General features: G+C 41.1%; 3 protein-coding genes across 5 annotated transcripts; 2 read left to right on the forward strand and 1 right to left on the reverse strand.

Moving 5' to 3' along the window:
- Positions 1-445: 445 nt before the first annotated feature.
- Positions 446-3,471, forward strand: LOC306783954 (uncharacterized protein; the record flags this gene model as incomplete). The annotated part of the gene is made up of 4 exons (XM_079277756.1): positions 446-665; positions 1,787-1,887; positions 2,368-2,539; positions 2,616-3,471. The coding sequence occupies 4 exons, from the start codon at positions 446-448 to the stop codon at positions 2,996-2,998; spliced, it is 876 nt and encodes a 291-aa protein (XP_079133882.1). The 3' UTR covers positions 2,999-3,471.
- Positions 3,472-5,132: 1,661 nt separating this feature from the next.
- On the forward strand, positions 5,133-6,038 carry gcnt3 (glucosaminyl (N-acetyl) transferase 3, mucin type; the record flags this gene model as incomplete). The annotated part of the gene is made up of 1 exon (XM_079277757.1): positions 5,133-6,038. The coding sequence occupies one exon, from the start codon at positions 5,133-5,135 to the stop codon at positions 6,036-6,038; it is 906 nt and encodes a 301-aa protein (XP_079133883.1).
- Positions 6,039-6,524: 486 nt separating this feature from the next.
- On the reverse strand, positions 6,525-15,740 carry bnip2 (BCL2 interacting protein 2; the record flags this gene model as incomplete). Of its 3 annotated transcripts, XM_079280696.1 has the most annotated exons (11): positions 14,734-15,740; positions 12,995-13,090; positions 12,791-12,858; positions 12,302-12,478; positions 10,694-10,876; positions 10,370-10,472; positions 10,156-10,287; positions 9,933-10,019; positions 9,751-9,849; positions 8,752-8,787; positions 6,525-7,166 (listed from the first exon to the last, which is right to left on the reverse strand). In XM_079280696.1, exons 1-11 carry the CDS (start codon positions 15,090-15,092, stop codon positions 7,109-7,111), a joined length of 1,398 nt encoding a protein of 465 aa, XP_079136822.1. In that variant the 5' UTR covers positions 15,093-15,740. The 3 variants fall into 3 exon arrangements, with proteins under 3 accessions (XP_079136822.1, XP_079136823.1, XP_079136824.1); XM_079280697.1 differs by lacking the exon at positions 8,752-8,787; XM_079280698.1 differs by lacking the exons at positions 6,525-7,166; positions 8,752-8,787 and having other exon boundaries at positions 9,747-9,849.
- Positions 15,741-16,041: the final 301 nt, after the last annotated feature.

Here is a 16,041-nt window from a genome sequence, read left to right on the forward strand (position 1 = left end):
CTGACGGAACAGAGCTGGGCCTCTGTCTGCCTTGTGAGAACGCCTGTTCCACCTGCTCGGGAGCATCCCCGAAAGATTGCCTCACTTGCTCTGCAGGACACCTGCGTCTCCTTCAACTCTGTGTCACCCATTGTCCCACAAGGTACACAACCTAAGCCTCCATATTTGTCTTGAAAATATTTACTTTGCAATGAAACAAATTGGTCTGTTGACTTTCTCCCCACCCTATTTAATTGATCCAACAAAACAAAGAACATGTCTGTAAATGAACAACAAAATGACCTAACAGAGACAGTTCCATTTCTATGCAATTTCTTCAACAGTAGAACAACTTCCTCTGGAAACTTTTATTCTCAATTCCACAGATATAGACTACCTTTTCAATCCTAAATTATGTCTGGCAGAATCCAAAAATCAAAGTACATGTCTGACTTGTTTATTGATGATGCATTTCTTCAGGTATTACAGAGAGGGCTCCCACTGTGAGACATGTGACCAGTCCTGTGAGCAGTGTACAGGACCAGGACCTGAGTCCTGCAGGGCCTGTTCGCCTCCTCTTCTGGAGCTGCAAGGCACCAAGCTGTGTGTTGAGCGCTGCCCACACCACTTCTATCGGCTCAATGACATCTGCAAACAGTGCCACACCAGTTGTCAGACCTGCACAGGTAAAGACGATGAAGCTATACATTAACTCAGGGGTCGGCAACCTGCGGCTCGCGAGCCTCTCTGTTGTGGCTCCCTGAGGTCCCCAACTAGCGCACCGGATCCGGACCCAGGAACTAAAAACCGATAGTTTCGGATAATAATTCGATAATAATAATAAACAGATAATTCGGAATTATACATGTTGGGCACAGAGTTTAAACTTTAGCCGGCGCCTCTGATTCAGCCGTTACGGCACTTGTTCGGCGGTGCAGGAAACACACCGACCAATGCATTGCAAATCGCATCACGTGATGCAGCTCAGCCAATCAAATATGGGTATTCTGACAAGTTTCCTGACTCGAGCGAGGTTTACACACACGTGACACATGGGGCTGAGACGAGGAAATAGAAAGAAGAGCAGGGAAATTGCGCTAATCAAAGAAGTTATCTCGCATGACTCTCCAAAAAGAGAAATGTGTTCAGAGAGAATATATTTCATAAGCAAGAATGAACAGAATTGTATATGTTAATTATTCCCACAGGCAGTTAAATCCTCAACCCCTGTCAAGCGCTTTTCCCTGCAGGTGGCTAATCATGATTTTCAGACCCCCGCCCTCGGTAAACTATCAATGGATATATCCAAAAAAAGAAAAGTCACGGAGGAAAATAGAGAGTTTAACTCTGCGTGGACGTATTCATTTGCTTTCACTGCCAACGATGCTGGCTTACCTGTATGCTTCCACAACAAGCACACAGCATGTGCTGAAAAGTGTCACGCTGCTGCAGAAAACTCTCCTCTTCATAAGAGTTTGATATTGTTATATCAGGTAAAATTGCAAAACAATGTCAAGAATTGTCTTTATTCTTGTTCTGTATTTTCCTAAATACAACAAACTACAGTTTTTGTATATATAATATAACTACATATACAACTTTATAAGCTGTGATATCAAATAGCTTTTGCGGCTCCAGACAAATTGTATTTGGTGGAAAATAGGGCAAAATGGCTCTTTGGATAGAAAAGGTTGCCGACCCCTGTATTGACTTAAGCTATCAAACATTTATGTCTTCTCCACCTATTGTCAATGTTGAACATTGTCTTATCCGTTTCCGTGTCATGAGTACGTATATGTGTCTGCAGATGCCTCGCCTCACGGATGTGTGACGTGCGACTGGGGCAGCACTTTAAAGGACAAAGTCTGCTATCCACACTGTGAGGAGGGGCAATACTTTTCGAAAAAGGTATAATTATTATCATCATAATATTTCGAGGCACAAGATAAATGCCTACGTCTGATTTATATCTCACGCAAAGAGCAAAGCGGTCACATTCATTTCTCCCTTAAAATCAGTGCACTGCTACATTGGAATAGTGGATGTACTTTGGTTGTTGTATCCATAAATGAGATACTGCTGATGTCCTTAAGTTTTTTTCCACACACATTTTGCCTTTAACAAATATTTTGCCTCCTGGCCATATTGCAATTTTGACAACATTTTGAATAATTGTTTAGCCCTAATTGTTTTTAAATATATGGAGCATTTAAGTGCAGACAGATACTACAACTCAGATATCAATAGAAAGCACATCTGTACAAATTGGTTTCTAGTCTCTGTTCTTAACAGTCCACATTACTGACTGATCTGTCGACAACTGCCATGTTTTTCTTTGATGTGCCCAGTCCAGAGAACATATCATTTCTGAAATTGTACCTTTTGTAGGAAACCTGTGAGCCATGCGACAGCTCCTGTGGGCATTGCACTGGCCCTAGACCCGACCAGTGTCTGACTTGTCACCGGGATTCTGCTCTTCATGCTGTGGAGAACCGCTGTGCCCACTGCTGCCAGACTGGAGGGAATGACACAGATTGTTGTGTTTGTGACAGCCGCTCAGGTAGAGACGCTGCCTATCGCAACAAACACAATTGTCTTTATTTGACCATCTACTAAAGGCAGTTTCTTTGTTCTAGCTCTGTGTGTGGAGGCTCCCCAACCCAAGTCAGGAGAGGATCAGGCAACGGACCTGAATATGTCTTCTAGAACTCTGAAGCACACCTCAGCTGGCCTTCCTATTGCCCTGCTGCTGGCACTGGGGTTGGCTCTGGCCGTGTTTGCCTTGGTCAAGGCCCATGCCAGGAAGAGGCTTTGCTGGGGCCAAAGCTATGAGAGACTCAGTGGCAGCGCCACCATCAATATGCCCCACGGTGTTCCCGAGCCGGACAGTGGAGACGAGGTGGACGTGGTGTACACCAGTAGAGGTGGATCAGTATATCGACGCTACAGCTTTATCCATGAGCCGGACACCGCCGCAGACCAGGATGTGGATGAGAGCACTTGTCTCAATCAATTTTAGATACATACGTACCAGATCTTGAAGTGTCTGAGGAATGTATTGTGAATTCTCACAATATCAACACAGGTGAATTCAAAATAGTTTAGTCAATGTATTTTGCCTTTTAGTGATATTTTGCTTTGGTATGTTGCTTTATGAGTTATTGTGTTTATTCTACTCTACAAAGTGCCTGCACCTGTGTAATGCATTCTAAGTTGAGGCATTTGTGAGTAAACGGTGAAAGAAATACATATGTGTATGTATTAAAATGGTAAACAGCTTAGTATAACCGATACCCACACTGGGAGGGGTAAGTCGCTGAAACACTGCTGTTCTGTCACCTCTGACCGAGGTATCTAACGTAGCTCCCAAAATCTACACGCAGACAGTCTCATCCTGCTTTTTGGAGGTGAAAGTTCAGCATAGATGAAACACTAGCTGTCGTCGTATCACTTCTTTCAGGCTTTTCACGTTGGCCTCCCTGACAGCGGGATAGCGACAGAATGTGTTGATTATATTTATTTGTATTACTCTGGATCTGTAAAGTAACTAATGTTCAAATGTGTCTGCAGAGTCACAATAGAGCTGAATTTCACCCAACGAAATGTGCGTGCGTGTGTGTGTGTGTTTTGTGATCAAGTTCTTCTTTTTGTGATTGATGCGTCTTCCTCAAAGTCCTACCAAGAACACAGTTATCTATCTTCCTCAGAGACGGTGACTGAGGGACATTTGCAGGCGTGTTTGTTACAGTTGGTTTTTTCCTTTCATCCTTAAAAAATGTTTTTTCAGGAAACTTAAAAGGTTTTTCAAGCCTCGTCTTTAAACAAACTGTCTTTGGTCATGTTGAATAACACGTTTACTGAATTTTTGAATTACTGAACAGGGACATCCAACAACAAACAGTAAACCCCAGAAACAGTCTACATTTGATCAGAGACACAGATGAAAGAAATGCTGAAAAGATATGTAGGTAGGTTTGATAAGCCCAAAGTCAGGCAACAGAAATGTGGTTTGACTGCATCAGGAGAGGTAAGACATATGTAATGATGTAATTATAAAGTGCGTATGGGCTCGTGCTTTCAGCTGTCTTCAATCCTGTAGCAGACTCACCTGCAGTTCATCACAGAACTACAGTTTCACAATGTTAGAACAATGTTTCTAAGTATTCGCTTAATTTACAATTAGTTAGTTAATAGATCAATTAGATGAACTTGACAGCGAAATAAATAGATCTGTGTGGGCTGTTTAGGTGTATACTTAACAGTGTGTATTACTTTTGTACTTGATATTAAAGAGATATTTGCTGAACAGTGAAATGATCATGTATAATAATTGAAACCTAAATGATATGTTATAAATTTAAATGAAATTAAATCTTTTCTACTTGATGCTGTTAGTGCATTTTGAAAATTGACTATTTTGATGGCTGTAGGGAGTCTGATTTCAAACCAGAGTATCATAAAATATTGAGCAACAATATATCAGCAACAGATGTAGGTTACGTTAATCTTATGTGTTTAAACAAGTCTTTACAACTATAATACTTTGTTCATACATCTTCTCCCTTGTCACTGTTGCCAATATGGAATTTCCACTGTAACATCCATAACGACATGCAATACATCCACATCCTAGTCCAGAACTATTGGACGATACTTAACAAGCTCCTTCCATACCTTAGTTTGACACACCTACTCAGGGGGCCGATTCAGCTTGTGTTCATGACAACAGGCCTGGTCAAACTCGAACTCGCACTGAAGAGACAAGGTGTGTTGTGGTTAGCTCAAGCCAGGACATGTCTTGTACAAGGTTGTTGAAGCGCCGGATGTTGAGGACCATCTTACTAATCGTCATCGGTACGTTACTGTCTTTAATCCTTTGGGAAACTGCCTTAAACAGGCAGTCATTGCCTGATCTCAAAATACCACAGCAGTTCTCTTCAGACCTGCATGGCTGCTTGGCTATCATCAGTGGAGACACAGAGGGGAAGAAAGACGAATTAAAAGGGCTTCTGGCATCCAGGAGAAGACAAACTCTTTTATCCGAGGACTTTTACCGTAATGTGACAAAGGACTGTCTGTCTTACATTGAAAATAGAGGTTTTATTACAGCACCTCTCAGTGAAGAGGAAAATGATTTTCCCATTGCCTACTCCATGGTGATCCATGAGAAGATTGAGATGTTTGAGCGACTTCTACGAGCTGTCTATGCTCCTCAGAATATCTACTGTGTGCATGTGGACCAGAAAGCCTCTAAAGAATATCACAAGGCTGTGGAGGCAATTATTTCCTGCTTTCCTAATGTGTTTATAGCCAGTAGATTAGAAAGAGTTGTATATGCCTCATGGTCCCGAAGGCAGGCCGATTCGAACTGCATGAAAGATCTGCTGAACTCGCAGGTCCAGTGGAGGTACCTGCTTAACACCTGTGGGACAGACTTCCCCATCAAAACCAATGGAGAAATGATTCAGGCAATGAAGGCCCTCAAAGGGAGAAACAGCATGGAGACTGAGGTGACCAATGACAACAAGAAAAACCGTTGGCTATATCACTACAATGTAACTACTGAGGTCATCATGACAGGTGTGAAGAAAAGTCCCCCACCCATCAGCAGCCCCATGTTCACAGGAAATGCTTACTTTGTGGTCACCAGAGACTTTGTGAAACATGTGATGCAGGACAGAGAAGTTCAGCAACTGCTGGAGTGGGAGAGGGACACATACAGCCCTGATGAGCACTTGTGGGCCACTCTACAGCGAATGCCCTCTGTTCCTGGATCAGTGCCTGCCCACATAAAGTATGACATGTCAGACATGCAAGCCCTCGCTCGTGTGGTGAAGTGGAGCTATTTAGCAGGAGATGTGAAAAATGGAGCCCCGTACTATCCTTGCACGGGTGTTTACAGAAGAGCAGTTTGTGTGTACGGAGGTGGTGACCTCCCGTGGCTCCTGAAACAATATCAACTCTTTGCAAATAAGTTTGATCCTGAGGTTGATGATGTTGCTATTAGATGTATCGAGTCAGTTCTGCATTTGAAAGCTTTAGGCTATGACCCACTTTAAACAGATCAGTATTCCATCATTGTGTAAAGCGTGTTATTGAAATATATTTTACATCTCAGTTTGGACAGGTAAATATTATATAAGCCACAACTTATTCTATATTGTCAAAGATTTTCTGCTGAAATGTCATATATTTTGTATTTTTTTATTATCGTGTAATGGGATTATTCTATTCTGTGGCTGTTAACGTTATCAGTATATTGTTATCCATCATCTATAATATTCATTCTTATATTGTAAAGATATTATGGATTTTGCTTCTTTATTGTAATCAAATTATTTATATGATTTTAATTAAATCTGTATTTGTGATGCCTTTTAGTGGACCGTCAGTGGAAGAGATGTACAAAGCAAAAAAAACTACATTACCTATCGCAATTTGGAGATTAATTTAATCCTGTGAAACGTAATCAGTGTTTTATACAAATGACATCTATCTTGTTACGACGGCAAAACTGTTACTAAATGAAATAAAACAATACACAATGTGGATCAGTGAGTTTACTTGAAGAAAATGCTAAATTAAGAATTACATCTTTGCTTCAGATTGTTGCTCACAATTGTTTTCAAGCGAGTGGCAAAATAACAACTTTATTTTCCCGAGGCAAGATTTTGATAGAGAACATCAGCAGTGAACATTGAAAAAGGTGCTGTCATAACTTGTTCTATGAAATGCCAGTCAACGGGTCAGAGACCTAGAATGCATTGTAAAAATCAGAGCAACCATAAAAATATATTAATTTCTCTCCGTTGTCACCTTTTGAATATAAATATATATTTAAATGTAATAAAGCAGAACATGCATCAACCACTTGTAACAGAGTGCCTTAAATAACGTGTAGATACACCAGTAACTAGGGAACACCAATAAGCTAAATATGACGTAATAATTCAGCAGTAAATAAAAAATAAAGATTAAAAATGTTTCAGACAGCATGTAGAAAAAACACTGAAGATCGAGCTGTAAAAGGTTCCACGGTGTGACAGGCAGCAGAGTTTCAAAAAGGCACTTTCTTGAGTCACGGCAGTCGAAGCGTTCTCCTCCTCCACATCTCGCAGAGCGAGCAGGGTCACTCTGGAACAGCAGCCGCTGCGATCTCCACGTTGCCGCGCATGTCCTGGTCGATTCTGCAGACAAATTCAACAGGCATCAGACGTCTGTGTGCCAGGGGACGGCATGTCTTCCAACAGGGCTAAGATCAGTGATAATCAAAGTGACGACAGGCTACTATACTGCCCACAAACACACGTTTGTATGATCATTGCTCTTATACCATTAAAAAGGGAATTATTTGTGTTTGACAGAATATTTCTATTTTTGGACCAGACGTATGCTCTCAGCGTACACATGAATGCCGAATATTGTCCATGTTTCTACTGAATGCACTTTAAATATCTGGGCACAGATATCGTTTGTATTATTATTATTATTATTATTATTATTATTATTATGATGATGAGGTTCTTACTTCCCTTGAAACCCTGCAAGACAAATGTATACTAAGAATCCATGTTAGGGCACAGACTGCTTTATCTCCAGCACACACTGCAAACAGTCGTACAATAAGACAATGTGCAGTTATGCAATCTGTGCCAAGCTCCAAATAATAAGTTCAACCTGTGTGCTTCATAAGCAGCTACATGGCAACGTGTGAGGTTTTAGTGTGGCTAAATATTAATATTCATCTTTAACTTAACAACTCATGCACCTTATAACAGAAGTGTTACTAATTGTGACAGCCTTGCATACACAATACAGAGTCTCTTCCACAACCCAACAGTTGTTCCGTTTCTAATTTCCGAGCATGACACGACATATCTGCAGATGAATAACCTCACACTGACTCAGCCGTACTGAGCAGAATATTTCTGTGTGCTTGAGCAGGTTTTGTTGCAATAACTAAATATCAGCAGGAAGTGGGTATGCAGTGAGTCATGCAGAGAACTGTGAGAGTGGACAGGTGTTCGGTGAGGACGAGTTACTGAAGGGAACCATGATGTGAGGACATAACAGGGCAACCGTAAAAACCACCGTGCCTAAGACCAGCTACTTCCTTGTAGTCCCACCGCATTCAGTTGTAAAAACAAGAATAAACTTGCCAAACATCAACCACATCAAATTCAAAACCTGTTTTTGTTTTTTTAAAAGACACATGCAAGTAAGTGCTACTTGATGCCCCAACTTTAATATCAGAAAGAAGCAATTCAAGCATTTACCTTTCAAACCATTCCAACTTGTTATTGACATAAAATCGATAATTCAGCATCCCAGTAGAAACGGTGCTTTAGGTACAAAATGGTCTTCACAGTACATGGTACGATTCAAACCATGCATATATAGCTGATATTATTTTGAGGCAATAAATAGAGAACAACGTTAACAAGAAAGGACTTTGAAATGAACATCACAGAACTGGCTCAGAAAAAGGATTTAGCTGGTTAAGCAATCACCAAGCCACCTATTTTTGGAAACCAATCAAACAGCTTCTCAGTCGGCTTTTAAAGGGAAATCTACTGTGAGAGAGATGTGGGACATTTGGGGAGGACAAATGTTGGTTTTGGCCAGAAGGTAACGGCAATTCATCCCACTACAAACCCGTGGGACAGAATGAGGTGTATTGGTGCAATTCTGAAAGCCAACGGATCATTTCGCTGTTAGTTTTGTGAAATGCAAAAGAAGGCTGAGACCGACTCTGGGTGCAAGTGCATATACCTTTTACGGCTTTTCCTATTTTTTTCGTCATCAAACCTTAAGAGGGGGCAGGGAAATGGAGTTAAGGAAAGGAGAATTACACAGCCAACAGCAACCAGACATCCAAAAGAGCAAAAACATTTGATTAGATAAGATAAATGTCATGTGGATAGAAGACACATCAAGGACAAATACAGCATGAGCTCAATAGTCATCCATATCAGCAAAGGTTAACACTTGTTGAAATGTTACAATGAACTCAGGTGCACAAGGCTGTACTATTCTCGAAAAGAAAATGTTTAGAGATTTGTATTTTGTTGCATTTGGATCTCTACCTCCATATACGACAATATTGCTTATGGGCAGAAAGTGTCCATTTTGGAAAATGCCTGAATCCTGTCTGGTAATTTTAGGGCTTTGAACGAAGATTAATTGTACACAGTGGCCTCGCAGGAACAGCAGAACGTTGCTGTAGCATCACCGACAGATGAAATGTGACACGTTCTGCTGGACCAGTCAGAGCTGATACTGCGTAAGCACAAAACATTACTAGAATACCTGCTCGTCTTTGGGAACCAGTTAAAGGGAAAACATGAAGGCACGTCAAAAGGAGTTACTTTTGTTTAATTATATTTTGTACCATGTCCCATGGTGGGGATTGGATGAAATCTGTAGAAAGGAAGAAATGGAAAGTGATCTCTACTGATGTAGTTCTTTTTATTTACTAATTCAAATGAGAAGCCATGTATTGCTCCACTGCACAGCTGCAGTGCAAATCTGAAGTTCATATGGAAACAGAAACAGTCTTGATCCACCCTGATCGGATATGTAAACATAAGACATGGAAATGCTTACTCAAGCGTTCAGGAACACCTTTTAGTATTAAAACCAGAGCGTCAAACCACCACATTTCATGGCCTTGGATTTATATCCATTAGCTTGCAGACACCTTAATATTTTGTCTTTTGACAGGACCTTTGTCTTGAACATTGCTGATGTGTTCGAGTGGAGCATACTTACTGTTTGATACAATCTGGTATGGACACGTACTCCATTGGAACCAGCTCTGCAAGGTCTGTCAAGCTGAACACATACTTGACTTTCTGACTAAATTTGGTGCTGTGAAAAGAAGCAAGAAATCTAAATGTTACCGGAGAAGATCTTCATTTCATCATTGTAGCCACCGTAAACATTAACGTTACCTTATGAAAGGTTTTGTGAGAGCCAGCAGGGTGCGAATAAACCAGGAGGGATGGACAATTATCAAAGACTTCAAGTTCTTCCGTAACCTGTACAAAAAGAGTGAGAGAGGCTGTCAACAATGTAGTCACATATGATGATGCGGTTCCTGGGTTTGGCCTAATGCCTCTGCATTTATAGCGAGAACAATACTTGTTTTTGAGCGTGATTGCCACTCAGACTCACCTCCTATCAATCTGCTGATAACATTTTCTGAGCCAGCCAACAGTTGGCATCTTTTTCCGAGAGGTTGCCCCATTCAAATACACGATCATATAGTTCTCAGCAACCAAAAGCTCCAGCGTGCCAATGACATACCTGCAGGAACCGGGAAACCGCCATTAGCACTGGTCCTAACATATTCACTCACAAGGCCAGAGGAAATCAAATAAACACTTACTTGAATAAATTGTCCATGATGTATTTGTAATTTGGTTGATTGCTTTCAGGCATAAAGCACACAGCGAACACAATTATGGCATTCAAACCGTCTCCATAGTAGCCTGCAGTGTAAAATCAAACATGAAAAATTGATGTTTCAGTATCAGAACAGTATTTGCAGCATCACAAAAAACATTTTCTTTCATATTTTGAATAAACACAGACTGATCAACTCAAGTCAAACACAAATGTGATACAGCTTGTTAATCCACGAACATAGACAAACTTAAAATGACTGTGTTTACATTTTTTTTGCCAAATTTCACAATGTAATGCAGCTGACCTCCATGGCTGATGACCCTCTTGTAAGGTTCGATGGCCTTCATGTCCACTCTGTGCTCCTGGTCTCCGATACGGAACGCCCTCCAGCGTCGACCCTCCTCCCGCTCCTCCGAGACGGAGTACTCCTGCACTGACTCCACCCCCTTCTGAAGTAGTTCCGTGGTCTTCGGCTTGGGGAGATCGTCTTAAAGGAGAGGAGGCATTATAAACACACAGCTAGGACGCTACACCCCCTGGATGTGAGGGATGTCTGATCTTATCCATCAGATCCATTTTGATCAAATCATATATCAAACGATTAGATCACTCAATAACTCATAACTGAACTTTTCAAACACATACATTTGAATCAATGGACATTACATTGTTTTGCTTTCATCTTTTGCATCTGGATGGCATGCTCTCTCTTTGAATCAACACCAACAATGACTCCCTTTCACTTGAGGTCAGCATTAACAATTACCCGATACAATTTCCTGGGGGAAACCTGCCATTGTTCCCTGCATGAGAAATAAATGTGTCGAACAAACACTGCTGAAGTCCCGGAGGACTTCTGTGCATCTTTTGTAGGATGTATAGCTAGCTGCATGATGTGCACAATGTTCTGCTCAACATCAAGTTAAATGTTAAAGTGATCATCTATCAAGCATGCCAAGTAGAATCAAATATCAGTGAATAGTGCAGCCAAATCACATCAACACACTTTCAGGAGTTTTTCCTCTCTGAGCGGCCAATTTCTGTACAATTACAATCCACATTGATCTGTGTTTCTCCATCTGTATGATTCAAATATACGGAATTAGAATGGAAATGACTGGTCAGATGTTTATGAAATCATCTACCAAATCATCAATTTGAAATCCCAAAATATGAGATTTAAGTGGTAAAATGCCAAAAGTAATGAGTCTCTAATTGGAGGCTAAATTCCTTATGCTGTATCATTTCCTGAGCTGTGCGTTATCTTGTAAAACAGCCCAGGTTAGCAAATGGCTAATATCTGATAACTGCAGCATTGCTGTGCAGATCGAACCACTTCTTCGTTGCCTTAATGGACAAGTTGCAGGATTGATTGTTTCCTCAAACGCAGGGAAATGTCAAAGGAAGAAAAAATGACATGCACAAAAAACAGTAACTGAAAATGAAACGTATGAAACACAAAACCTCCCTGTGATTTGGTCAAACAACTGAAGACGGAATATAATCTGGACAACAGGAGGTGATTGAGGAGGAGGCTGGCAGAACAAAATGGGGGCTGTCCAAGAGACCTTACCACGAGGAAGAGAGAAACCTGTTGCAGGCCTGCAGCCTATTTCCAGGGTGAGAACGGAAACAATTCTTCCATGTGAAAAAGAGGAAGGCAGTGTGGAAACACAAGAACAACAAACCTGTACAATCAAGGGAGGCGAATACAAACAGATCCAAGACCCAGGATATAAAAGACTAGTTTGATAAAGTGTTTGCTTGTGTTACAAACCAACAAATAAACCCAAAAAGGGAAATGTTTTCAGGACTAAATTACACAACCGTGGACTTCTAATCCGAGTCCAATTTGAAAGCATCTTTGCATCTGTATGGAAACTGTTATCATCGCATGATATAAAGGTCTTACCTTCCCACTCAAACTCATTGCTGTTGTCTGAAGGTGTGTCTATGTCATCGAGGTCCAGCTCTGTACTTTCATCCAGCTCATCAGAGAGAAGAGAGCCTTCACTGCGGTCGAGTGTAAGACTGATGTCAGGAGCTGCGAGCTTCTTCTTTGCCTTCTTGCCGTGGTCCTTTGCATAGCCTGAGGTAGATGCCAAATCATCAGTGGTTATCATGTTTGTATGACAATTAAAAAAGGACAGGTTCTGATGTGTCAAAATTATTATAATACGATTCTGTAGTTCATACAGAGATATGATGAAGAGTCTGAAAAATGAAGTGGTGTAGATCAGTGATTCTCAACTGGTGGGTCATTGATTTCGGCTGAACAAGAAGGAACAGGAATGATTCCAGTGACTAATAACTCTCTCAACATACATATAGGCGTGTGGGTTTTAACTAAGACTAGAAAAAGAGTCATTCAGTATTCTTTTCAGGATTGTGTTTTCCTTACCAGGGACTATCTCTTCAGACGTTCCTGCAAAAAGCTCGTCTTCAAGCTCCTCTTCCTCCGGGAGGGGCCTAACAATCAAACAGCAGGGGATCATGCCTTCAGAAGGATTATGTTTCACGTGACTTTCTAAAGCACAACATGTGATACAAAGCTCTGAACCATGATTTATACGGGATTTACAACATTATGAGTGATTGACAATACCGTGGAAAGTCCTCATCCTGCCACTCTTCCTTCAGCTCAACTCCTTCCATTCTTAGGCGAGCGTCTGTTGTGGCGACTGACTCTTGGCGCTCCAGGCTGAGAATGGAAACACAAAATGGTTATACCATCTTTTACGTTTAATGAGCTCTAATTGCTAAAAGGCCCTCTTGCACTACAAATATACTGAGATCAAGAGCAGGGCCTACACAGATCATCCGCGACAAACCCAAACACATAACTAGTTGTCTGACGACGGCTGCTTGTGACTTGTACAATCCTCAAAGGATTATGGGAAAATAAAGAACAGGAGTCAAAGGCTTTTCTTTCCTTTTTTTCTTGGGTTAATACGTCAGCAACAAAAACAAAATGAGTGGATAGTAATGGTGACAGTGATTAACGGCTACAATAGAATGAATACACTTGAATAAAGCTGCACAAAAGCACTATTTTACACTCTGCAAACAAGGGTGGGGATGTGTTTATGTAAGTAAGAGATTGTGTGCCATGTATTGTCACCCAAAATCAAAACAGCTTACTCCGCAGTTTGCATTGCCAAAGATTTTAGTCACATTGCACACGACATGACAGGTGGACGAGTAATCTGGAATGAACCATGGTCCATGTCAATGCTGCATTCGGGCACTGTTTTAAGTTTAAAAAGGCCATTTTTAGCTTCACAAATTGACATACTGTGTATGGCGTACAATTGTGAAAACATAACCAAAGTGTTTAGGAAAGGGTCCCTTTGGCTTTTAGGATATATAAAAAAATGGTGATGACCACTTTTCATGTGATGTAGTTAACCCCACCTGTTAATTACCACCTTAGCATTACATCAAGTCAATTAAAACCCTGTTTATGTTCAGCTGCATGTGCTTCTTTACTATCACAACAGTCCTCCAAGGTGAGGCGAGATATGCTTGTCGCCTATTTCCAATAAACCAAGTAATTTGATTTGATATAGACAGGTGCTTTGTGATGCCGTGCTCAAATTAATACATAGTTCACAGTCCTGGAAAGTTGTTCGGCAGGCTCCTAAAGAGTTTCAGCTTGCAACTGGCCTAATAATCAGATCACTGGCTTTTTGAAAAGCTTACACGCTTATGTTAAGCGCTTAGTTTATAAAGGCTACTTACTAATGCTGATCATGGCATCTGTATCTTTGCTGTACAGAGCTCTCTTTGATGAAGTAAGCACATATAAAACTGTATTTGTGCTCCCAGACACAAAAACATTCTGGGCATTTGGTACTCAACATTTCAAAAAGTTTAGCTGTTTGCTCATGTATAGTGCTAATCGCCACATTACATTTGAAAGCCACATGAGCGAGGTGGAAACGCTACAGATGCTAAAGATTTGAGAGAATGACAGTTATACCTGTACAATATCATGTTTTATCATATATCCGTGCAGTATACTACATTTGCAGAGCTTATATTCCTAGTTTTTGTTTAGATTGTGCCAGAGAAGTGCTGATTTAACTCAACCGTAATTTCTGACATCCTAGGCTGGACAAAATAATAAGATGAGATCGTATACGTATTCCTATTATTGTGTCCACCCCCTCTAAAATGCTCAGGAAACAAACAAACATTCACAAAAGCTTGAACCTAGTCTTAGGTGAGTCTGAAAGAACAGCATTATTGCAAGGGAAAGATGAAACCTTATCTTTTTTTTGTTTAAGTTGTCAACATGTATCGTTGGGCCAAACATAAAATAGTACATATAACATTACAGACCTTCCAATGGGCCCAGGTGGTGAGCGTGGCTGCGGGAGGCTCACTGGGGTAGAGCTTCTGGCTCCCGGCTGTTCCTGCTCATTGTCTGGAGTTGTCCTTTCCTGTGGCGTACCTCTTGTTTGGGTCAGACTCTCTTGAAGTGCCTCTTCGCCATTTTCCACTGTAGAATCGGTGCTATTTTCTAATTCGTCTAATTCCTCCTCATCACCTTCTCCCGACACTCCAGAAGATGAGGGAGTAGACGCCTGTCTGTCTCCCAGCTCCTCGTGAGTCCTCCTGGGTGTGACACAATCTGGGCTCCTATTGTTCAAATTCATACCCTTCAGCACCGCTTCACTCTCAATCACATCCGATGCCATGCTTTGTTTTCCTGTCGCCCTATAATGCTGGAGCGGATCAGAGTGAAAAACGTTCGACGGGGAAAAGTTAAAAACACCGGTTTGCTAGTTAATTTAAATAAGTCAGACACGCAACTTCTTTAAAAGTTATTAGCTAGCGTGCTAGCTCTCGTTCGCTGTACCGCTAAGCCAGGAGGAGAGTTGTTGTTGACAGCTAACTTTAGCTATGCCAACTAACAGCAATCGCATTAACCGAATAGCGTTAAATGTCACACAGGGTGGACAGATAGTCACCTTTCCTAAATGCGTCACAGTGCAGGAACTCGGGAGACCAAAAAGAATGCTAGCTTTGCATAAGCAGCAGCACGCAGTGATCCTACTTATGAATTTCCTCCCTTCCTTCGAGTCAGAATGTTATCCTGTGGACGTAACGTTAGTCACGCTAGCGTGTGTGCTACAGTTAGCTAACTAACTTAGCCACAGCAAAATACAAGCTAATGTTGTCCACTTAACGCCGGCGTTCATTTATAAAATCGACCCAGTTGTCAACTACGACATAACATAAGGAAAACCGATCCATGTTCAGTATAGAGTCAGTATCCGCTGATTTCACTAGCCGGGTCCACCAACATCAGTTTCCGTTGTGCTGCACAATGCTATACCGTTAGCTCTAGCTAGCGTTCTGTTGTGACGTTTCCAGCTAGCGGTTGAGTTGCCAGTTGTGTTTTCTTGCAGGTTCTTATCTGAACTTTCTACGTTCATCAATCAAGCGCAAAGGACAGAAAAATCATACTAAATTACAATATTAAAATGTCACTACTTTTCTGTTTCTCACAAGTTAAAACGATCTGAGCAAAGTTGATAAAGTGTATTTATCTCCAACTTTAAAATACATCATATAATTCGAGTTCGAGTCGTTGATATAGCTTAATGTTAGACGATATATTAGTCTTAATGTTTCTGACTATTG

This window comes from Melanostigma gelatinosum (genome assembly GCF_949748355.1).
Source record: "Melanostigma gelatinosum genome assembly, chromosome: 1".
NCBI classification, from domain to species: domain Eukaryota; kingdom Metazoa; phylum Chordata; class Actinopteri; order Perciformes; family Zoarcidae; genus Melanostigma; species Melanostigma gelatinosum.